General features: G+C 41.9%; 1 protein-coding gene across 3 annotated transcripts in view; it reads right to left on the reverse strand.

Moving 5' to 3' along the window:
* The window catches only part of CARMIL1 (capping protein regulator and myosin 1 linker 1), a 325,852-nt gene that overhangs the window by 15,497 nt on the left and 285,441 nt on the right, over positions 1-24,914 (reverse strand). For all 3 annotated transcript variants that reach the window (XM_055322435.1, XM_055322434.1, XM_055322433.1), the window contains exons 32-33: positions 13,309-13,421; positions 6,541-6,970 (exon numbers count right to left, since the gene is read on the reverse strand). In XM_055322435.1, coding sequence (XP_055178410.1) covers positions 6,541-6,970; positions 13,309-13,421 — 543 coding nt within the window. The remainder of the gene's footprint in view (positions 1-6,540; positions 6,971-13,308; positions 13,422-24,914) is intronic.

The following is a 24,914-nucleotide window of genomic DNA, read 5'->3' on the forward strand; positions in this document are numbered from 1 at the left end:
GTACATGGGCTCAGGGGAAGCCAGTGAGCTTGGGGATCGTTCCTGTCTCCTGTGTTTTTTTTTTTTTTTTTTTTTTTGTGGAACACCTATAGAGGCTCTGCAGCCCCTGATGCTCCAAGCAACAAGGGTACTGACGCTCTGTGAGTTGACAAGATGGTCTCTCCAAGTTAAGTTCCCAAAATCAAAATTTGAAAGCAGTGGAAACCTTTTCAACTTCAATGTACAGGACAGGTAAAAAGGGACTGTAATAGGCAGGGCCTTTGTTGCCACTGAGACAGAACCACAAGACCACAAGACACAGATTTATCATTTAGGAGGCAATGGACAAACAGGCCAGAATTAATTTAAAAAAAACCTCAGAGCAGGGTGCTTGGGTCGCTCAGTCAGCTATGCATCTGCCTTTGGCTCAGGTCATGATCCTGGGGTCCTGGGATCAAGCCCCACATCGGGCCCCCTGCTCAGCAGGGAGTCTGCTTCTCCCTCTGCCCTTCACCCCAATCATGCTCTCTCAAATAAATAAATAAGATTAAAAAAAAAAGAAACCCAAAAGCTTCAGGTGAAGGGGTTTATGACAGCAAAGGGGGGCAAGGTTAGACACCATCATCTCAGGGAAGGAGTGATAACTAGGGAAGCTAGGACTTGGCCTCTTCCTTGCAGTGCAGAAAGTCCACCTAAGAGGGAGGCATTTAAATACAAAAAGTTATCCTAAATGAAAAATCAAGGGTTTGCCTAATAAAATCTAAGTACTCTGTTGACAAAGACGGATGGTCTACATCCACCTCCTGTCTAGAAATATAAAGACGGTGGGCAGGTAGACCAGGAGGCTGATGACTCCTAAGGCAGCCTGGCCTTCAACCTGTCCCTTCCTGCTCAACTCATACTTGTGCTTCTGATAAACCAGAAAAGCATGTATCTGGTGCCAGTTCCCAGCTTTCCACTAGTTTTGATGATACAGGAGGTATTATCTGAAACACAGCTGAGATCTGACTCATGCATGACATTTATTGACTGGCCACAGCCATACACCTGCCAGGAGAGGCAGCTCCCGGGGAGGGCAAGTACACTGCAGCAATGCTCAGGGCTCTCTCAGCAAGACTCTGGGAGTTCCCTTAGGGGAGGCCGCTGAGCAGGTCTCCGAGAAGAAATGTGCACATGAGTTCTACAGCTAGAATGGGCACACTGTTTGGTGTTCCTATGTTCCTACAGACAAGTGATCCCAAGGAAAGGGAGTCCCGTGCCAGGGCTGCAGCCAGGAAGTCCCCGCCTGGACCAGCAGGGGGTGTCCAAGCCCATGGACAGAGGGAGCAGTTCAGAGGCAGGACCTCACCAACACTTGGCCTGGCATCCGACAGCCTCTAGAAGGCAGAGGCACGTGTAGTTGTGCTCAGATGCAGATAAGAAGGTGGACTATTCAAACATGGTCAGGATGAGACTATGTTGAGCAAGATGCCAGTGCACAGATTTAAGGAGACATCGCCTTTCAGCGCCAGGTGGGCACCTGAAAGCCAATGCCTCCTTGCACTTTGCACCCTTGGCGCCTCGCTTGCCTGCATTAAAAATATAACCCAAGGAACAGTTTTTCTTTTTCCTTTCCAGCTTTCTGAGGTAGTTAACACAAAATACTATAAGGTCCATTGTTTTTGAGTGCAGGCAGCTGAGGAGGTGGCCCTAGAAGACAGGGCCTCTATGCATTCAGTACTTGTTACTTACTCTCCTTTGTTAAAAAATGAGAAGTGCCATAGTTTCACTTTCATGATTTTTTCCTTTTTTTTTTTTTTTTTTTTTTTTAAGATTTAATTTATTTATTTGACACAGAGAGAGAGGAAGCCCAAGCAGGGGGAGCAGGAGAGGGAGAAGGCAGCTTCTGGCTGAGCAGATAGCCTGTTGGGGGTGGGGCTCAATCCCAGGACCCTGGGATCATGACCTGAGCAGAAGGCAGACGTTTAACTGACTGAGCTACCCGGATGCCCCGTCCTGGTTCTTTTCTTTTAAATACATGTATTAAATGTGAATAGTGTAAAGAAAATTATTCAAGAGAAGAATGAAGACACCATAAATTTTACCAACAGTATACTGACCAATGGGGCTTATGTTGCTAACTTTTATAAAGAATACAGTCATTTAGAGGAAAATATTCTTTTACTAATTTTAAGGGTCTTTTTTTTTTCTTTTTTTAAGAGAGAGGCAGAGGGTGGGTAGAGGGGGAATCTCAAGCAGGCTCCAGATGCAGTGCAGAGCCCAACAGGGAGATTGATCCCACAACCCGGAGATCATGACCTGAGCCAAAATCAAGAGTCAGGTGTACAACCCACTGAGCCTAGGTGACCCTTTTTATACTAATTTTTGAAAACCTTTCCTAATATTTTATTATTCTGATAGAAAATCCTGACTGGTTTGAATTTTCAATACGGGTATACCTCATTTTATTGCACTTTGCTTTACTGCCCTTTACAGATACTGTTTTGTTTTTGTTTTCACAGGTTGAAGGTTTGTGGCATCACTGCACTGAGCAAGTCTATCAGCACCTTTGTTCCAACAGCATTTGCTCACCTCACGCCCCTGTCACATTTTGGTAATTCTTAACAATATTTCAAACTTTTCCATTATTGCTATATATGTTATGGTGATCTGTGATCAGTGATATTACTACTGTAGTTATTCTGGGGTGCTATGCACCATGGCCCCATAGGGCAGTAAACTTAATCAATAAATGTTGTCCATGTTCTGAATGCTCCATCAATCAGCCATTCCCCCATCTCTCTCCCTCTCCTCAGATCTTCTTATTTTCTGAGACACAACAATATTGAAATCAGGCCAGATAATAACCTGACAACAGCCTCTAAGTGTTCAAGTGAAGGAAGAGTTACACATCTCACTTTAAATCAAAAGCTAGGGATGGTAAAGCTTAGTGAGGAAGGCACATTGAAAGCTGAGAAAAGCTAAAAGCCAGGTCTCTTGTGGCAAACAGTTACCCAGGTTGTGAATGCAAAGGAAAAGTTCTTGAAGGAAATTAAGTGTTATTCCAGTGAACGCATAAATGATAAGAAAATGAAACAGCCTTATTGCTGATATGGAGAAAGTCTGAGGGGTCCAAACAGAAGATCAAACCAGCCACAACTACCCTTAAGCCAAAGCTTCATCCAGAATCAGGCCTTGAATCTCTAAAACTCCATGAAGGCTGAGAGAGGTGAGGAATCTGCAGAAGGAAAGTTTGAAGCTACTAGTGTGGATCATGAGGTTGAAAAGAAGCTCCAGAACCAAAAAATGCAAGGTGAAGCAGCAGGTGCTAATGGAGAAGCTGCAGCAAGTTCGCCAGAAGATCTAGCTGAGAGAATTAATGAAGGTGGCTACAGTAGAATACAGATTATCAGCGTAGACATACAGGCTTCTGTTGGAAGAAGATGCCATGTAGGACTTTTATAGCTAGAAAGAAGTCAATGCCTGCCTTCAAAGGATAGGCTGGCTATCGTTAGGGATTAACGCAGCTGTTGATTTGAATGCTCAGTCACCATTCCAAAAATCCTAGGGCCCTTAAGAATAATGCTAGATCTACTCTCCCTGTGCTCTATAAATGGAGTAACAAAGCCTGGATGACAGCACATCTGTTTAGAACATGGTTTACTGAATATTTTAGGTCTATTGTGGAGACCTCCTTTTAAAAAATTACTGCTCATTGACAATGCACCTGGTCACCCAAGAGCTCTGACGGAGATGTTGTTTTCATGCCTGCTGACACAATATCCATTCTGCAGCTTGTAGGTCAAGGAGTAATTTCAACTTTCAAGTCTTATTACTTAGGAAATACATTTTGTAAGGCTAAAGCTGCCATACATGGTGATCCTCTGATGGATCTGGGAAAGTCAACTGAAAACCTTCTGGGAAGGATTCACCATTCTAGATGCCATTCAGAACATTCATGATCCATGCAAAAAAGTCAAAATAGCAACATGAACAGGACTTTGGAAGAATTTGACTCCAACCCTCATGGATGACTTGAAAGTGTTCAAGATGCCAATGGAGAAGTCACTGCAGATGTGGTGGGAATAAGAAGAGAACTGGGATGAGAAGTAGAGTCTGAGGATGGGCCTAGCATGGCTGCAATCTCATGACCACACTTGAATGAATGAGGAGCTGCTTCTTAGGGATGAACAAACCAAGTGCTTTCTTGAGATGGAATCTACTCCTGGTGAAGATGTGGTAAAGATTGTTGGAATGACAACAGAGGATTTAGATTATTACATAAACTTAGTTGATAAAGTAGTAGCAGGGTATGAGAGGATTCACTCCAATTTTGAGAGAAGCTCTACTGTGGGGAACAGGCTATCAAACAGCATCACATGCTACAGAATAATCATTTGTCAATGTGGCAGACTTCATTGTCTTATTTTAAGAAATTGCCATAGCCACCCCTGCAATCACCACCCTGATCAGTCAGCAGCTGTCAACATGAAGGCAAGACCCTCCACCAGCAAGCTCAGATGATGGTTAGCTTTTTTTAATCAATAAAATATTTTACAATTAAGGTATGTACATTGTTTTTTTTTAAGACACAATGCCAGTTGCACACTTAGCAGACTACGGTATGGTGTGAACATAACTTTCTATGTACTGGGAAACCCTGAAATTCATTTGACTCACTTTATTGCTTTATTGTGTTGATCTAGAACTGAACTTGCAATGTCTCCAGGGTCCACCTCTAAGGATTCTTATTATTGATGTTGTTTTAGTCAAACACAAGATGGCGCCAAAAGCTCATTACTAGAAGCCTTGAACAACTGAGACTTCCAAACCATAAGAATTTTGTCACTTCAAGCCAATTTATGTATCAAATCCACAGCACATGGAAAAAACCCCCTAGCACTTCCCATCTTTCTACCAAAAAGCAGCTGTTCATCAGTGAAAACAGTGATAAAATAAACAGCTCGTTAATGAAAACAGCACGTTTGTTGTTGTAAGAAATGCTATAAAATGGTTTGAAATTTAACCATTTCCTTGGGTGACTCACCAATGATATGATCACAGTGTTTATTCTGAATTCTGACTAGGGAAGGCCACATGGTGCCTGTGTCGGCGAATTAGCAGAGGGCAATTAGTTACACGGTCCTCCCTTTGCACTTCCCTGAACCTTCTATAAGGGTCACTGAGTAAGAAGGGATCCATCACAAGGAAAGTACTGGATAACTAAGATTCTGGTGGGGTAAATGTGGTGCATAGCTGTAAAATCATGCGGGATGCAGGATTTAATGAAAAAAAAATCAGCTGTTAAGTCAAATAAAACAGCGCTCTACACCCTGGCATATAATACAGTTTAATAAATCAAGGATTCAATGGGGTGCATCGTTTTATTCTGATACTTCAAATAACAAAGATGAGCAATCTTCCTTCCTTTGGGAAATCCAGTTATATAAACAAAAAAGAGCTCAGATTCATGTACCAAACCCAAACTCTGGGCTAACATGGATATGCTGATCTTAGAGATCACACTGAAGCTATGATCTTTCAAGTAGCTGCCAGGAGAAAGGAGAGATAATACGGGGAAGGAAAAAACCCAAAACGTCTATTTTAAAAGATGTTCGAAGAATAAATGATGAATTTAGTCAGATTTGGAGAGAATAGGGCAATTTTTAAATGATCAAATTTTTCTTCATAGCAGTCTACAATATATCTCAATGATCAAGTATTCCATTAATCCTAACAGAATACCTTGACTTTCTTTCCTTTTGACTTTCAAATCTGGCAAGGAACTTTTAGGTTTGGAAAAGAGAATTATGAAAAAACTGAAAGGCAGATCTATTTATATAAAATTAGAATGCTGGTTTCAGGGGCACCTGGGCTGGGTAGCTCAGTTGGTGAAGTGTCTGCCTTTGGCTCAGGTCATGATCTCAGGGTCCTGGGATGGAGCCCTGTGTAGCTCCCAGCTTGGTGGGGAGTCCGCTTCTCTCTCTCCCACGGCACTGCACCCCCACTCCGCTCATGTTCTTTCTCTAATAAATAAATAAAATCTTTAAAAAAAAAAAAAAAGAATCTGGTTCCAGTATTTTTTTTTTTTTTAAGATTTTTATTTTTAAGTATTCTCTATACCAGCCATGGGGCTTGAACTCACAGCCCTGAGATCAAGAGTCTTTGCTAGCCAGGAGCCCCCACGGTTTCAGGATTCTTATTTGCCTCTGGCAGCTCTATCTCTGGTCACCCTTAGGTCTCAGTTTGGATGCAAAAGACTCTGTCTTCTCCCCAGATCTGAGCATTTCCCCACAACACCCGTCCCAGGCTCCTGACTTGCACAGGTAGACAAAGGCCAGCAGCCTCTCTCAGTCAGTGACTTATCTTCAAGCCCTGTGGCTCTCAGAGGAGTGGGCCTCCGTGACAGAGGGAAAACCCAGCCATGCCTCTGTAGCTCATGCTCTGGGTTCTTTTGGGAAAAGGCTTTGGTTTCGGATTTTTATTTAACTATATGGGCTACTTCTGCTCATCTCTTGCCGGTAAAAACTGAGAGGGGACAGAGCCACAAAGACAATCAGGTCAGGAGGGGCCCCCCCTCACCTTGTGTGCACTGGCCGCTCTTCTCTCCTGCTTGGCCTTCATCTCTGCCAGCAGACCGCTGCCCATCACCTGCACCCCATACCTGCGCCCGGCCTGTGGGCTGCTCTTGCTGTCACTCCGCTCCATCTTGCCCACGTCCTCCTCTTGGCCTTCCTCCAGGGAGTCGGGCGTTTTTATCTCCTCCACCCGCTCCGAAGTGCTGTTGTGCTCCACTGGCTTCGCGTCCTTCCTGGGCATGTCCAGGGCTGGACTTCTCATAGCCCCTTTGGGCGAGGACGGCTCGTCTGTCATCAAGACCGTCGGTGGCCGCTCAGATTTGGATCGAGATTTGATCAAGTTGAGAAAGCCACTCTTCCGAGAGTCTCGCTTCTTCTTTTCATCTCCTCCTTCACCAAGCTCATGGGACTCTGATCCTCTTGCTGAGGATCTCCTGTGATTCAAAAGAACAAATACTGTGGGGTTTGCTGTAATTATAGTTCTTGCAAGAATCAGTCAAAATACAAATAGGGAGATTGCTGCTTATCTAGCAGCCATTCTGAAGCAGTAAAAATTTTCATTTGAGGGGTGCCTGGGTGGCTCAGTCGGTTATGCGTCTGCCTTTGGCTTAGGTCATGGTCTCAGGGTCCTGGGATCAAGCCCCCTATAGGGCTCCCTTTTCAGTGGGGAGCCTGCTTCTTCCTCTTTTTGCTGTTCCCCCTGCTTGTACTCTCTCTCTCTCTGTGTCAAATAAATAAAATCTTTAAAAAATTTTTAATTTGAGCTATTGCACTTGGTAAATAGTGTGGAATGTTATAGTCACAGGTCAGGAGATGGAGGAACAACCAATCAGGAATGGGAACCTGAAGGTGTAGGTGGTGGGCCTTGGGGGCAGAGATGAGGTATTTTTGTATCTAAATGTTCTAGTCAGTTGCCTCTCCACTTGTAAGAACTTCTAGTAAAGCTGGCTTCTCAAAGACACAAGTGAGGGATGGCCTAATTTAATTTGACTGCATTGATAAGGGCCAGGTTTCCCCAGTGTCACCTGAAGTCCTTGCATCATCACTAAAATCACATCCGAAATTCCACCCTTAGTGCTTGACTCAAACAAGAATGTGGGTCCTTGCTTAAATATAATACCACTGAAAAGGGTAACAGAGAGGGTGAGCTCTTCATTCTGTATGAAAGAGAATATTCAGGAATGGGGGAATGGGCAGGGAAAGAGCAACTCAAGGGGCCAATTAGAGGTCTCATTGGTTCCTTTCACTTAGAACTGGCAGACACAAACCCCATTAGGTCCTCTGTGTCCCCGGTGACATCACGGCCAAAGGTTTAAAGAAAAAACTAAGGCAAAAGCCCCAGAGGGAAAGAAAGGCAAAAACAGCCAAGTCTGGAAGCTTAGAGAACTGAGAGTGAAAACAGACTTAATGGACATGGGAAAGCTGTCCCCTGAAGCGCTGGTAAGAGAGGCGAGAGGCATGGGTTTGCACGGAGCTCCAGGCATCCCTGGAAACAGAAGTGAAGGGGGGCTCCAGACAGGGAGAGAGCCAATAGCCCATTCACTAAACCGTCAGATCCTCTCCCCAAACCAGAGACCAAAACTGCCCCTTCGCACCCTTTAGGGAGGGCGAGGGGCAGCAGGACAGCTGAGCAATGTGTGCCATCCTGAACACAGGGAGGTTCAGGGGGAGGGCTGACTGTGGTACCTCACAGTAGACCTCTTTGTCCTAAGGATTATTTTTGGCTAATTAAGAAGTGGCAGACACCAGAGAAGCTCTGAGAATAGAAGATGCTGTTTCGGAAGAGATGTTTATAAGAGAAATCTCCATTCATAAGGATGTGTTCCTCTCAGCAGCAGGAAGAGAAGGAAGATAACTACATTTCTGGAAACTTATCAATGGAGAAGGTATGGCCCTAAATGTGCATAACCACCTTACCCTGTTTATAGGCCTTTTTCTGGTAATCTTCCCACACTTGTTCCCCGTCCCCTATCCCAACATCTTTCTTTTGTCTTTAACTGAAAATGGTATTTCAGGTGGTGGCTTGATCCATTTTGCGGGAACTACTCAATTTTTCTAAGTCTCTCCCATGCATATAGGAGGTGTCCATGTTCTTGAACTTCTGTCTTTCTCCTGTTAATCTTTTATTACAGGAGTGTCTCAGCCAGGAACCTAGAAGGGTAGAGAGAACATGATCTTTCCTCCCCTACAATCACAAGAAAGCCTGCGTATTGGGGCAGTGATACTCCCAGCCTCTTTCTCTCATTATGGATCCCAAAAGGGAACAGCCAGGTTTAAGCCCTCCAAGAAGGAGATCAAATTTCCCAACAAGCTCAAGAGAAATGACCCAAAGACTCTGATAATCAGGGAGACCCTCACCCAACCAAATGGTCCAAGAAGAGGACCCTATAGTGAAATCCATCAGTCAATAAGCCCTACTTGTTGCCAGGTGAACTGGAGGGTCCCCGCACCCTTGACCCAGCCCATCCCAAAAAAGTCGCTGAATGAGAAAAGATTCAAGGACAGACACACAACACAGTGGATAAGCAACATAAGCAGGAAAGTTTATTAAACCAAAAGTATACTCTTGAGGGTGCCTGGCTGGCTCAATTGATGGAGCAGGCAATTCTTGATCTCAGGGTTATGAGTTCAAGCCCCACATTGGATGGAAAGGTTACTTAAAAATAAAGTCTTTAAAAAACAAAACTAAGTACATTCTTGAGATTTGAAAGTAGATAAGGTTAAGAGAGAGCCAGCTGTGGTGTATGCAGGTGTTTGGGGTTCTACTTTATATGTGCAGTTAACAAGAGAGTAGAATTCATAATTTGGCACAGGGAAGCAGAGTTTCCCACCTTTTCTTCTTAACTTGCTCAGGGGTTTCCTATCATGGCCCTGCCATCTTGGGCCTGTCTGGTGTGATCCAGCTTCTCATGGACTGCTGCCAGGACAGGCCTCAGACCTTCCCCACAGCTGGCCACCAGGCATCGCCTTAGAGCCTCAATGCTTCTAAGACATCAACTTCCAATAGCTCACTTGTGTCCTATTTCATTTCAAATAAAAGAGGAAAAAAAAAAAACCTGTTGTGCCATCAGATATGCGTAACAGGAAAATGTGATAGTGATAGTGGGAGTGTAACACTCAAGGTTGGAAGATACAGCTGGAGAAATCTCCCGACAGTGAGGAATAGGGGGTTGGGTAATAGAAGGAATGAGAAAATGAAAGAGAGAAGATAAAAATAAAACAAAAATTTAGTGTATTAATAGAGAAAACACATAATTTGAATAATGGATGTTTTTTAAAAAAGAATACAGAGAAAAAAGGGAAGAAATTATGAAAAAAAATTTCAAGAAAAATTCCAGAACCAAAGGATATGAATTTTCAGATTGAAATGGCTCATGAGTGCCTAGCAAATGGGTTCAAGTAAAACAAAACAAAACAAAACCTACCCAGAGCCAATCATCATACATTTCTGGGAACAAAGAAAAATCCTCAATGTTTCCAGAGAAGACTAAAAACAAAAATATGTAACAAAGGATCAGGGCTCATGAGGACTTTGGATTTGTATGGGCCAAGGCCAGGCTGCCTCGAGATGGGCTGCTTTGGCATGGAGATTATTCTGAGTCAAAATGTCATCAAAACCTGACAGATTCCAGAAAAGCTCCTTACCTCCTCCTTGACTGCCTGAAAGAATTTAGCTAGAGGATCTGCTCCAGGAAGAGAGTTGTCAGCATAGAGAACTACATTACACTATGAGCTAGGGGTGGTGGATGGGGAAGAAGCTAGCAAGGCCTATTGGATCAAGGTCCTCCATGTCCCACTACCTAAGTGGCCCTGCAGACACGTGCTTCCTGAACATTTACTCTTCCTGAGAATTGCATTCTTTCCCTTTGGAGTCCCAGACTGTGGCTCCCTTCTTAGTTCAGCATCGCATATATGCCTCATTCTGCCTGACGGTCTTTAGAATTTCATGTCTGAGTGGCTTCCTGTGCGTACACAATTATATGTTATTCTATCCTGTTACTCTTTCTCATGTCAATTTGATTCTAAGTCCAGCCAGAAGAACCTTGAAGGGGACTGGAAAATATTGCTCCCTGACAGACAGATTCTTATAGCAACAATAGAAGTTAGAAGGTAATAGGACCAGGTTTTGAAGATTCTAAGATGGATTCGATCTAGGATTCCATACGTAGTCACACTGTTAATCAAAATGAAAGACATATCTGCGAGTCTCCAAAATACCCATCTGAAGCTGCCCTTCCCAGGAAGCAACTAGAGGAGGTCATCTGCCAAAACAGGGGAATCAAAGAAGGAAGGAGAAGACATAGGCCAAAGGGAGCAGAAAAAGGACACAGGAATGCAGCACAAGGAAGTCTCCAGCAGACAGAGACAGGAGGTGGCAGGGCCATAGCAGGGAACTGGGCCCAGATGCCACATGGGTCAGGTAGGTCAGGCAGCCATGAGGGATGTGTTCCAGGAGATGAAACAGAAGATACCTGAACACGTGGAGAGGAGATTAATACCTTTCTTGCAGATGTATGGGACACGGCAGTGGACAGGAATATGCAAAAGTAAGCATATGTAAAGGAGATGATTATTAACTACAGTGAACATAAAACACTGTAAAGGAGAGCAAACCCAAAGATAATGTAACTCAGTCATGAATATTCACAAGGAAAAGAGTGTGTGTGTGTGGTGAGGGGTGGGGGTGGTTAGCAGCAGGGTCACAGTGTATCAGAGCCAAATTATCATCCTCTACAGTGAGAAGTTAAGTCATGCTTGCTTTTTAAATCTGAAAAACAGGAAAGAGCAAAGAATGTTATTAAAGAATATGGAAGCACAAACAAACAGCTAAGGGCATAGGAATTAAGTGCCTCTGGGGAATAGGTAGTGGAGAAAGAAACAATGGAATTTGTTTTTTTGTCTTTGTAGAACATCTGGCATTTTAAACTACAAGCATTTATAAGTTTGATTGTCAAACGTTCTTCATACTACCTGCAGATTTTACCCATGCCTAGCCTTTTACATATCAAACTGACAGTCTGTTTTTATATAACAAAATGAAATGAAAAAATGAACTTCTGGTAGATTCCATCATTATTTGATGAAAATTTATTTCTACTTCTCTTTGTGCTTCGAACATACTCCCAGAGCAGTATCTTTGCAAAAAGTAGATTTTATACCTTCTAAAATTTGCCTAACTTTCCTCCAGAGCCTGTTACAGAAAAAGGCATCATAAGGATGCAGGAAATCACATGGAGGCAGGTATAAATGGTTCAGATCAGATGTGCATACACCTCTCCACTAACATACCGACTTCTGATGTTTAGGAGGAGGCGAGCCTGCAACGGTGTCTGAAGTTTGTAGGGATATAGGCCAAGACTGTCTCAATTCATTCAAGCAATTGTGACTAAAGGCAGACTATATATTACAATCTGTGCCAGACACTCAAGTTATAATGAACAGTAAGACCTGGGGGTTGCTTCTGAAGAACAAACATTCTCGGGGGGAAAATGATTGGAGAGCAGATCATTAAAAGGGACTTTCCCATTTTGCTCTGGTTATGCTGGCATGTGGTGACTGCTTGAATCTTTTACACTGAGGACACATCCGTCCATTCCTCATACCATACAAAATGGGAAGAAATGCTCAAAGGATTATGTGTGCTCTAACAGATGGGAGCAGAAGATGAAAAAAAAAAAAAAAGCTTTGAGTCAGCAGCAGAGATAGAGCAATTAATTGGGGGTGAGGGTGGGGAAGGGGCAGTCACAAGACAGCTTCAAAGAATAAAAGACATTGAGGCTGGTTCTTGAAGAATGGGAGCATAGACTCTTCCCTAGAATGCCAAGCTTCAAGGCCAGTGTCAAAGAAGACAAATAATTGGGTCCTGAAGCTACTAATGTGCAGTCAGTTATACTGTTATGGATATAACAACCTCACTTATTTCTACCTCACCATCCTGCCGAGGCAAGATAAGGCACATCAATCTACAGAATGGACCAGTTTCTTTCCTACCTGAGCCCAGCCTGCCCAGTCTTCCACCACTGGCTTATTACTATGGTTTCAATTCACTGCTGAATTTGGTATCTCAAAGTGAAGAATACTTCACAAACACTTATCCACATTAAGAGTATATTAGGGATAGATCTGCATTTAGTTGGGGATTAAATAACTTGGTACAAATCACGCTGAATGCTGGAAGTGTTCTGGGTTAAATAACTATTAACAGAAGTTCATAAAAGGATTATCTTTTAAGGTAACACCACTTAATAAGAAAATAAAACAATCTCATTTTGATGCTGTCTGTTGAAGCTGGGCCATTTAGCAGTCATACAGGGTCCCCACATACACCAAATTACTAGTGAGGAGAACTTAGAAATTAAGTCATGTCAGCTGTCAAAGTTCACTGCCCTGGAATAGTCACCCAGATGTCAGTGGTAAAGCTCTAAAAAAATACCTTGATGTGTTCTGTGGTTTATGTCAGAATAGTACAATAGTTCTCAAACTTGAGCATGTCTCAGTGTAGCTTATCAAAGTACAGACTGCAGGGCCCCACATCCAGTTTCTGATTCAGTGGGTCTGGGGAAGCAGCTTGAGAATTTGCATTTCTATTAAGTTCCCAGTTGACTGTGAGATTGCTGGGCATGAGTTAACGTTTTGCGAGCCATCAGAACAGTAAATCCCAAGTAATATATAAAATTAGATAAATAAGTCTTGGCACGGTAAGTTTAATTGCAACTTAGTAAACTTAAATGTGCATTAAGCAGTATTATGAGTGAAATGACTCTGAACTCACTTGGAATCCATTTTGGTCACCTTCTTGGTGAAAAATTCATCCACACCTTCATCCACTCTCCCCATAAGACTGTTCTGTTCACCATCTTGAGGGACTATGCTGGCAGCGCAGACCTGCAAGTCAAACATGCAAAGGTAACTCACAGGCAACTTCATTCCACCAAGGGTGCATCACATTCCAGGCTTGGTGATAAAGGCATGGAAGGACAAGGCCTGTGTACTGGAAGGCAGGCCTGTGTACAACCATGACAACGGAAGAAAGAAACAAAAGCGAGGCCGTGTACTATAAATACAAAGCCTAGTGGAGGCTTGGTGCTGCTGGGTATGTGGGAAGCCCCTCACCCTTCCAGGCTGTGAAGCGCCAAGTGCCCCCTGCAGGTGATGGTAAGGGAAAATGAAACATGTGCTAGATTCTGAGACTGGAGATAATTCCAGTGGCCAGAGGCCAATGCAGTGTGGGTGGGATTAACTGCTGAGTACAAACGCTGGCAGATGCTAATAGGGGCCACTCCAACCAAACCCCCTCCCTCATTTCCTTTCTTTCTGGGGGGCAAGAATCCTCACTTTGAGGTATGAATACCTACTTGTTTAACCCGCATACCACAATTCTATTTCCTTGCCTATGATGGGTGGGTATGGAATATGATATAATTCTGATCAGTATGATATAAAGGAAATCTGCTAGGGGCTTATGAGCAGGTCTTTCCTGTAGAGGAAAGAATGTATTTTCCTGCATGGTTTAAGGGAGGATGTGATGTCTGAGCCACAGCAGCCATATGGGGTTCAAGAGAAGGCAAGCCTGAGGACAGAAGCCAGTATGTGGAGGATGACAGAGCAGAGGGCAGAAAACACCTGGGTGCTTATGCTTTGCTGCTGAATAAGCCAGTCCTTTATTCTGAGACTTCTGGAATTTTTGGTAGGTGAGAAAAATCGGTATTTCTACTTAAGTCATTTTTAGTTTGTAACACTTGTTATCTCCAGCTGAACGAATACTTCCCAATAATACATGGACTTATGGTGAATAGCCTTGAATCTTATGGAATTTACTTTGTAGGTGAGAGCCCACAAAAGAGGGGCATGGCCCAACCTGAATTTTGTTCAGATGATTCTAGGGCAGCGTGAAGGATATACTAGAGAAGCCAGGGATTCTATGTAGGGGAAACTGTTCAGGAACACAAAACAGAGATTCCTGTAATAGTCTAGTCTAATCTGGAGGAGATAAGGAGCAAATTTAGTACTGGAGATATGAGAATACAAAGAAAGGAGCTTGTCTCAGAGGAGGTTGAAGTTTCTATGCTAGGTGAATGGGAGCATGGTTCTAGGGAACATAGTTCAAAGACCAGATGTGGTTAAAGAAATGATGAGGCCAATTTTTGCCAAGCATTTGAGGTACTGTGGGAAACCCAAAGTTAGGCATCCAGCAGACACTTGAAACCTTGTGTCTCAGGAGAGAAGTTATTCGGAAATCATTTACCAAGTTAGCATTTCTCTTTGAATGAACAACTCATAGTGAGCTCAGTAATGTGTCTGATTTGTGTCTGCAATGGTGTATTAAGTTAATATTTCACACCAACAGATTGTAGGCCCTTGAGAAAGAATGTGTATCTTGCTCATTCCTTAGGGCACAAGGACAAATTCTCCTAAGGTTGAGATTATCTGGTCTGAATGTCTTGCCAGACTGGGGGGGGGGGGGGAAGGAGGGACAGGGAGGTGGGGGTGGCTTTCTGTAATCTTGATTTGCAAGAGTCAAGTTGCCTAGGGGGGATCTTGGCTCATGTCCATGTCTGCTTATGTGCCAATTTAAAGATAAGGCCAATCATTTGCTTTAAGCAATCATCCACTTCACTCACTGGGAAATCTCCATTATGAAAATGAATTGAGTGTTTGAGTTCATGTTTGTGAACAGCTGAAAAGGGAGCAGCAGATAGCAGATAAAGACAAAAGAACCCTGTGAAGTGTGAATAACAACAATTATACTTCACATCTGAATGATGCTTTATATTGGAGCAAGGTTTTCCTATGTATTATAATAGAGCAGAGAATCAGCAAAGTTCTATAATTCAATTATGGGGAGAAAGCAGCTCTCTGAGTAACTTCTATCACAAAAGATACAGTAACACAGAACTTGCTTGTGTTAGCGTTTCTCCTTTTGTAAAAGAATGGAGAATGGGGTCTCTACAGTAATCATGGCTCCTGGTGTTTGTGTAATGCCTGGTAGTTTATAGGAGTATCTTGCACATTATGATTTCATCTTCACATCTACTCTTTATGCTGAAAAGGAAGAACAGTTTTGACTTAGTTTCTGGCTAGTCACAGATCAAACGGGGGCTCAGACAGTGGGGGACACCCTGACCAATGGATGAAGAGGGGCTAACACGGGGCTTCTTCCAGCACACTCATGCTTCCCTTTTGAGGCCCCCTTTCAAATTCTCCCTCCCATTTTGAGAAAAAAAAAATTACTTTTGACTACCATAAATTTCTCCTGTAACCCTTTTCCTTTCTTTCGAGATGGAATTCTGAGCTAACACAAAAAGCCTTTGGGGGTCAGGGAGAACATCAGCGGGTTTCAGAGATGGAGGCACACAGGGCCCTGCAAAGCCATCTGCTTTCGCAGGATGGGCCAGCTTTCAGGGCTAAACGGAGCTTGAGGCAAAGCCCCCAGTCCAAGCCTGTCCTCTTAGAAATGAAGACACTGGGCACAGAGGGGTGACGGCAAGTCCAGGTCACCAGGAAATCTTCAATGAGATGTGGTTTGAAATGCATCTGTTAGAACAGGAAGTGGAGGTGTCAGCAGCTTGTACAAAGAGCAGCAGAAAAACCAAACACAGAAATGAAACACAGTTTGTCGGAACAGTTCAAGGGTAAATACACACACTATTTGGGCTCAATTTCTAGCAAAAGGAAAGGAAAGGACATAGAGACATCAGAAGTTCTCCGAGTCTCATCTGACTGTGGTCTTTCTATCAAGGAGCATACATTTCAGACTAAAAAGTGTGGCATCGTTATTCGAAAAAGAAAGCAGAAATCTCATCCCTAAGCTGGCTGGAACAGACTCCATCTGCATGCACAGAACGGCTCCTGCAAATAAAATAGGGCATCAGAATGGCTGTTGTCGGATTTCTAAGAAATCAAGAAGGTAGACTCGGCCCCTCTGGCGTATGAAAACATGCTAAAAGGATAATTTGTGAATGCCTAGAAGATAAGCCAGTGATTATGGAGGCTAATGACAATTCAAACCATCTTCCGTCAGGGTGATAAAGATGAATGCGCGAAGGAAACACAGTGTGTGGTGCACCTGGATTCTGACAAGGCGGCTGCCAAATCTCTCATAACGTCTCCACAGGCTGGAGGGAGAGAGATTGGCAGGAAGGAAGGACGATTAGTATTTTATTGGTAACTCTGAACACATACACCCAGAGAGTGCTAATTAGTGAGCTGAATAATCATGCAATCTTACACGCATACACAGTAAGAATCATGGAGAAGTGAGAGCTTAGCAATCAAGTTAGGAAATAAAGAACCCAAAGGACATAAAATGAAAGCACTATAATAAAAAGATTAGACAAAAATTAATGAATTTGAGAGGAGCAAGAAAACTAAAACCTATCTCTTCAAAAAAAGGACTAATAAAGGAAACAATCTTCTAAAATTAGGAGAGAGGCATTAAAATTGACCAGAAATGGAAAAAATGGGACATAGCTATGGTTCAGGAGATTAAAAAGTTAGAGGAATTCTATAAACAACTAAAGGAACAATGAGACGAAGTGGATGATATCCTAGAAAAATATTGAGGGCCAAAATGGTCTCAAGAAGAACTAGGTAGTCTGATTAGATCCTTAATAAAAGAAATCAAATCCCTAGAAGAGGAATCTACAAATCAGCCTCACCTGCACTCATACAACACATCAGGCCCAGAGGGCTTCCCTGGAGAGGAACAGACAATCTCTATTATATACAAACTAGTCCAGAGAAGAGGAAATGAGAGCTGCCAAACTAATTTTATGAGAATAGTATAACTTTGAAAGCCAAAGTAGATAGATAGTCTAGACAAGAATAAGAAAAACTATTAATATATGTACAAGAATTAAGACAATAAAACAAAAACCCTGGGGTGCCCGGGTGGCTCTGTCGGTGAAGTGTCTGCCTTCATCTCAGGGTCCCAGAATTGAGCCCTACGTTGGGCTCCCTGCTCAGGGGGGAGTCTACTTCTCTTTCTGGCTCTGCTCCTCCCCATGCTGGTGCTCCCTCTCACTCTCTCTCAAATAAATAAATAAAATCTTTAAAATTCCAATAAAATATGGCAGACAAAGCCTAGCAGTATATTAAAACAAAGTAAAAATATACACCAGAACCTAATACAACACTGTATGTTAATTATACCACAATTTTTAAAAAGTGAGAGTATCATGAGTATTATCAAGAAGGTATACCATTAGAAAGGTCTGTTATTGTGATTCACCACAATAGCAAGACAGAAGAGAAAAATAAGTGATCAATTTCTAGAAATGCTGAAGAAAAAAAAATCAAATTAAATCACTATTCACTGAGAAAAAGATTAGCAAACTAGGAAGAAAACTTTAACTGAGTAACAGCAGAAACTGCTACATGCCTACCCAGTCTCCATATCAAACTCTGACTTAGTTGGATTATCCATCTGACCAAGTGAAACACATTATCTTCTCAGATGTTCTTGTACCTGGGGCTGGAAATATGGCTCATTTCTGGACAGTAACATGTAACAAGTATACTAGGATTCAGGGGTAAGTTCAAATATCCTGATGGATGTAACCCCTTATTCTCTGTCTAAAATATGATTATAAATACAGAAGATTATAGGCCTTGCCTGAGAGTAAGACCAATACCAAGACCAAGACCACCCAGATGATACAGGTATTAAAAAGTGAATACATCCACTCTTACCACTTTTACTCAACATAGTACTGGAAGACCTAGCCATAGCAATCAGACAAGAGAAAGAAATAAATGGCATAAAAATTGGAAAAGAAGTAAAACTTTCACTAACATGATACTACATATAGAAAAAACCCTAAAGATGCCACCAGAAACTACTAGTATTGATAAATGAATTCAGTAACGTCACAGGATACAAAATCAATAGACGGAAAAGCATTGCATTTCTATACTCTAATAGTAAAGTAGCAAAAAAGAGAAATTAAGAAAATAGTTCCATTTATAATTGCAATGAAAAGAATAAAATACCTAGGAATAAACTTAACCAAGGAGGTGAAAGATCTATACTCTAAAAACTTTTTAACACTGGTGAAAGAAACTGGAGATGATACAAACAAATGGAAAGATATTCCATGCTCATGGCCCGGAGAAACAAATATTTTTAAAATGTCTATACTACCCAAAGCAATGTACATATTTAATGCAATTCCTATCAAAATACCAGTATCATTTTTCACAGAATGAGAATAAATAATCCCCAAATTTGTATGAAACCAGAAAAGACCCCTTGTAGCCAAAGCAATCTTCAGAAAGAAGAAGAAAACTGGAGATATCACTTTCCCAGATTTCAAGATACACTTTAAAGCTATAGTCATCAAAACAGCATGGTACTGGCATAAAAACAGATACATAGATCACTGAAACAGAATAGAGAGCCAGAAATAAACCCATGATTCTATGGTCAATTAATCTTCAACAAAGGAGGTAAAAATATGCAACGGGAAAATAAACCAGTCTCTTCAACAAATTTTGGGAAAACTGGACAGCTACATGCAAAAGAATGAAACTGGACCACTTTCTTACACCACACATACAAGTAAACTCAAAATGTATCAAGGACCTAAATGTGAGACTTGAAACCATAAAAATCCTAGAAGAGAGGAAAGACAACAATTTCTATGATATTGGTGATAGCAGCATTTTTCTAGATATGACTTCTGAGGCATGAGAAACAAAAGCATCAAAACAGAAACTTCTGCACAGCAAAGGAAACAATCAACAAAACTAAAAGGCAACCTACGGAATGGGAGAAGATATTTGCAAATGACAAATCTAATAAAGGTTTAATATCCAAAATAGATTAAAAAAAAAAAAACTTCTACAAGTCAACACAGAAAAAACAAACAATCTAGAAGAAGAGACATGTCTCCAAAGAAGATATTCAAATGGCCAGCAGACACATGAAAAGATTCTCAACATCACTCATCATCAGGGAAATAAAAATCAAAACCAGGTTATTACCTTACACTTGTCAGAATAGTTAAAAATCAGAAACAGAAGAAGCAACAAGTGTTGACAAGGATGTTGGGGAAAAAAGAACTCTTGTGTGCTGTTGGTGAGAATGCAAACTGGTACAGCCAGTGGCAAATTGTATGGAGGTTCCTCAAGAAGTTAAAAAAAAAATTACCACATAATCCAGTAATTCCATTATTGGGTTTTTGTCCAATTCAAAAAGATGTATGCACCCCTATGTATATACCAGCATTATTTACAATAGCCAAGATATGTAAACAACCCAAGTGTTCACTGATGGACAGACAGGAATGGGATATTACTCAGCCATTAAAAAGAATGAAATTGTGCCATTTGCAATGACATGGATGGAGCTAGAGTGAACTGGGGTAAGTGAAACAAGTCAGTCCAAGAAGACAAATACCATGATTTCACCCATATGTAGAATTTAAGAAACAACACAAGTGAACAAAGAAAAAAAGAGACCAACCAAAAAACAGACTCTTAACTATGGAGAACAAACTGATGGTTCCCAGAGAGAGGTGGATGGCGGGATGAGGGAAACAGGTGAAGGGGATTAAGAGTACATTTATCACGATGGGCCCTAAGTAATGTATAGAATTGCTGAATCACTATACTGTACACCTGAAACATAATACTGTATGTTAGCTCTACTGGAATTAGTTTGTTTTGTTTTGTTTTGTTTTGTTTTTTGTGAATACTATCTGTGGATGAATAAATAGAAGTGTAGTAGTTAGAAGGAAGGAGGTGATACGATCCTGCAACTTATTCAGAAAAGAGTAACAAAAACATAAATGGACTACGTATCTGTAGTGTCATATGAGGAACAACAACAAAAAAGCTGACGACACTTAAATTGGTGAAGGAAAGACATATTAATAACCCACATATATCTGTAAGTCTGCTAAGTCTCCTTAAAAGACATGTGTCACACCAGATATAAGAACAAGATGGCCAGGTTATAATTATAAAGGCAGATTTCAGCAACATATAAAAAATAATAAGCTAACTACTGGAGCTGCTTCTGAGAGGTCGTTAGAGGCAGAATGGTCAACTACTCTGGCTGCCTAGAGATCTTTAAGTCCTTGATGAGGAACCGGACAAGATGACATGGAAACTCCTAGCCTGGTGATATCATGATTTGAAGCAAATGGGAGACAGCTGATTACCCAGAATTTAATGTTTTCATTACAGTTGGTTTGTTTCATCACTGGGGCCAAGTTGTATAGGGCCATGCCAGAAACTGGCATAGTAACGCTGACCGTGTAGAGCAAAGCCACTGTATGATATGTAATTGTAATTCAGAGGATGATTGTAGGCAGATGAATTACTTGCCCTGAGCTTCATATTCCCTTGAACAATGAGTCAATAGTCTGTAAAACTCCTTCCAGTGGAGATGAGTCTAGTTAGTGGCCATCAGAACTAGAACTGGGCAGGTTTCCTGAATCTCACTCCAATATTCTTTCATTCTTCGATGCAGATGCATCTTCCTTTAGGGAATACTTTTTCCCTATGGTTACACCAGGTGAAGGCAGCAGAAGCAGTAGCTAGCTGGCAGCGGAGGGGTAGGAAGACTGGGTGGGCACTCCTGCTACACCTGCCTGCTGGGCGTCATAGTTAGAATGTGTCTGTTGGGTTCACATGCAGGCAGGCAGCCACTCTGCCAAGCTCTGGCTAATGGTGTCACTTTCAGACCTGGCCCATCAAACCTGGGTGTGACCCTGATCGCGTCACGTCACCCTCTTAGCTGACTGGATGGGAATCCAAGGACCAAAGAGCAGATGAAAGCAGCCTGGGTCCCTGAATGACCATCGTGGGGTCCTCAACCAGGCATACCCACAGTGGACCATGATGTGAGTGAGACACATTCCGAAATATTAGAGACCTGGCATTACTATCCGCTCCTGCCACACACACATTTCCCTCGTCACCTGCTGTACTCATTCTACTGGTGCATTTTGGTGCCTTTGAAAATAGCACTGCCATTTTTTATTTACCCACGTGAAGCTCTTGTCTCCAAAGCAGACATTCTAAAAGTCATTTCTACTAAGAAAATAATTTTTGAGTACGAATTTTTATAAAATAGTTGGGCTTGCTTCTTAATAAACATGAGTAAAAATCCCCCACATTAGAGTAGCAAAGGGTGATATGAATCCATTTCTCGGGGTTTTTTTTCTCTTCCTCCTCCATTTCAGTGTCAGGGACACAGTGAAAAGCAAATATTAATATAGTAAATAGAGTTAATACTTATAAAATGGAAATAGTAACTTTGAGGAACAATATTTACATTTAATAAGATTGTATATGTTTATTCCATTTATTTGTCATGATGACTCAATGATGTGGGCAGTGTAAGGCTTTTGGAAGCAGGCTGGCTCAGGTCCAGAAAGATCCCATGTCCAGACACACACTGCCAGGGAAAGGGGGAACCTGCCAGCTGAATATCACGTCCTCTCACTACTGTGCTCCAAGATTAAATTTTACAGACTAATCAGCCATAATGTAGTGTTTAAGAATTCTTATATATATATATGTGAATGAAATAAAAAAGGAAGAAATTGGTATACTTTATCTCTAGTTATTAAAAATAAATTTTTTTAGAGAGATTCAGTAAAGACTTGAAACATATAGTTAAAATATCTAGATCAATTATTCATAAGATGTCAGTATAGAAGGATTGTATTTGACCGGAAGATTACATTTCTACTTAGCTTCTTTTTTTAAAATAGTTATTTACTCTTCATATTTACATAGATATCTGTATATTTTTGGCACAAGAGTCAAGTTACTAGTATTTTTTTGGCCCAGGAAAAACTGACATGTTGGCATTTAGTTTAGCCTTGTGTGCCATAAGAAGTGAATATTTGGCCTTTGTCCTGGCTCCTGATAATTTCTAAAACCTTGAAATTCTCTGAGTGAGAGAGCTAATAGGAACATCTTTTGCTATTTATAACGAGCCCCTTGCAATCATTCCGAGTTTATGATAAAGCAGGTGAGTCTTGGTGGGCCTCCAGGCAGCTTCAGGATAAGGGCTAGTCATCAGAGAAACCAACCACATTAGAGGAGGGCTGTACCTTTCACCCCCATCCCTGGCCCTGGGAAGGAATAGGACCTGGTGACAGAGCTAGTCACCAATGACCAATGACTTGATTGATCATGCTTATTTAACAGAACCTCCATGAAAACCTCCTAAGTGATGAGCTTTGGAGAGCCTCTAGGTTTGGCAAACCCATGGAGGTACAGGGAGGGTGGCTCGCCCAGAGAGGGGCGTGGAAGCTCCCAGACCTTCCTCCTCCTCCTCCCTTACCTCACTCCGCACATCTCATCCAACTGGCTGTTCCTGAGGTATATCCTTTACAAAAAACCAATAATAACATGTAAAGTGTCTTGGGTTCTGTGAGCCATTCGAGCAAATTATCATACCTAAGGAGAGGGTTGTGGGAACCTCCCTTGGATTTATAGTCAGTTGGTCAGAATACAGTGGACACCCTGGGACTGGTGTCTGAAGTGGGGGTGCCCCTGAGCCCTAAAACGTGGGGTCTGTGTTATCTCCAGGTGGTGCCAGGTGAACTGAATGGGAGGACACTCAGTTGGTGTCCAGAGTTGAAGCATTAGTTGGTGTGTGTGTTGTGGGGGGCAGGGAGCACCCACATATTTGGTGTCAGAAATGGTAAAGTAAAAAGGAAAAAAAAATAGCCACACCTTGGCTTTGAGCATTCTGATACTTAGAAAAGCTCAGTAGGGGAATCAGAAGCCAAGAGCAAGCTCTAGAAAAGTTAAAATAGGATAGAGTCTACTTAATCCTAGCAAAACAAAAACAAGACAATATTAAAAGATTATTGCTACTAAATACTAGTGAGAGAGGTAAACAATAATCCCCTCATTCTCAGCTGAAAATGTGGCCACCTCACTCAGAGTGGAGAAAGTACTTTGAAAATTGCAAGCAGGGGCATCTGGGTGGCTCTGTTGGTCAAGCATCTGTCTTTAGCTCAGGTCATGATCCTGGGGCCCTGGGTTGGAGCCCCAAGCCAGGCTCCCTGCTCAGTGGAGAGCCTGCTTCTCCCTCTCCCTCTGACACTCTCCCTGCTTGTGCTCTCTGTCAAGTGAATAAAATCTTGAAAAAAAGAAAGAAAATCACAAGTATTGTGAAATCATAAAATAGTACATTTTTCACTATGAGCCCAAAGGAAAGCAAGCTATGCCATGTTTCTCAGTCCACTCCCCACCTGGGAAGAAGCCAGATTTATTTGGAGCCGTGACCATAATCCACAGTTTTAGGACACAGCCTTATGCTACGGGGAGTGTCCCTCAGATGGAACAGCCAGGTGTGAGGGTAACCTGTGAGCCCGGCTTTGCTGTAATCAAAGTTCAGATCTCTCCAGCATACACCTCGTACATTCCTCCACCAGGACTCTGTCTCAGCTTTCTTTCCTTCCCTTCTCTTCTTGGTTTTTAAATTATGTTCACAACTTTCTCTTTCCATGGGTCACTGGCTTAATCAAGAGGAAACTTAAATCATCATTTCATGTACAAGTTACACTGCTAATGACTCTCCACATGGAAAGAGCCAAAGAGGAGCCATTTAATCAGTAACCATCTAGAATCTATTGTGGGAGGTCATCTTCTTCACTATCTAAAAAGGCCTTTTCCTTATTTAAAAAAAAAAGTTTATTCTTTTAAGAAAGCATAATAGTGTATGAAAATGTTAAAATCAAGTAAATCAAAAACCAATGCACTGAAATTTTTTTTGAATGTGTCAAGCTATTCAGATACAAATGAGAGAAAGAAAGTAAACACAACTAGCCTGAGCTGGTGTGAATAAATGACTGACCAGGCAGATAATTATTGTGATCTTCATTTGCTTATGTCTCCAGCCATCCACATATCATCCAATAAGTACTGTTGAGCATCTACTATATTCTTTTTTTTTTTTTTTTTTTTAAATTTTTATTTATTTATGATAGTCACAGAGAGAGAGAGAGGCAGAGACACAGGCAGAGGGAGAAGCAGGCTCCATGCACCCGAAGCCCGATGTGGGATTCGATCCCGGGTCTCCAGGATCGCGCCCTGGGCCAAAGGCAGGCGCCAAACCGCTGCGCCACCCAGGGATCCCCATCTACTATATTCTAAAACCATAATGTGCATTGAGCATAAATCCAAGGATAATAAGCCACATGCCTTCCTACATGGAGCTTACAGACAAAAGAGAGTGCTTAGAGAATACTATGATGACAGTTATAAAAGCAGCTGTAACAGCAGCTATGAGCAGCAGGCATTAGAGAAGCTGTGGCCTCCAAGGAGGGTTGTTTAGGTTGTGCACTGTGCACAACCAATCTGCTAGAATGACCTCCCCTGCAGTCATGCAAGCACAGTCTTATGCGG

Source organism: Nyctereutes procyonoides, unplaced genomic scaffold (assembly GCF_905146905.1).
Source record: "Nyctereutes procyonoides isolate TBG_1078 unplaced genomic scaffold, NYPRO_anot_genome, whole genome shotgun sequence".
In the NCBI taxonomy this organism is placed as follows: domain Eukaryota; kingdom Metazoa; phylum Chordata; class Mammalia; order Carnivora; family Canidae; genus Nyctereutes; species Nyctereutes procyonoides.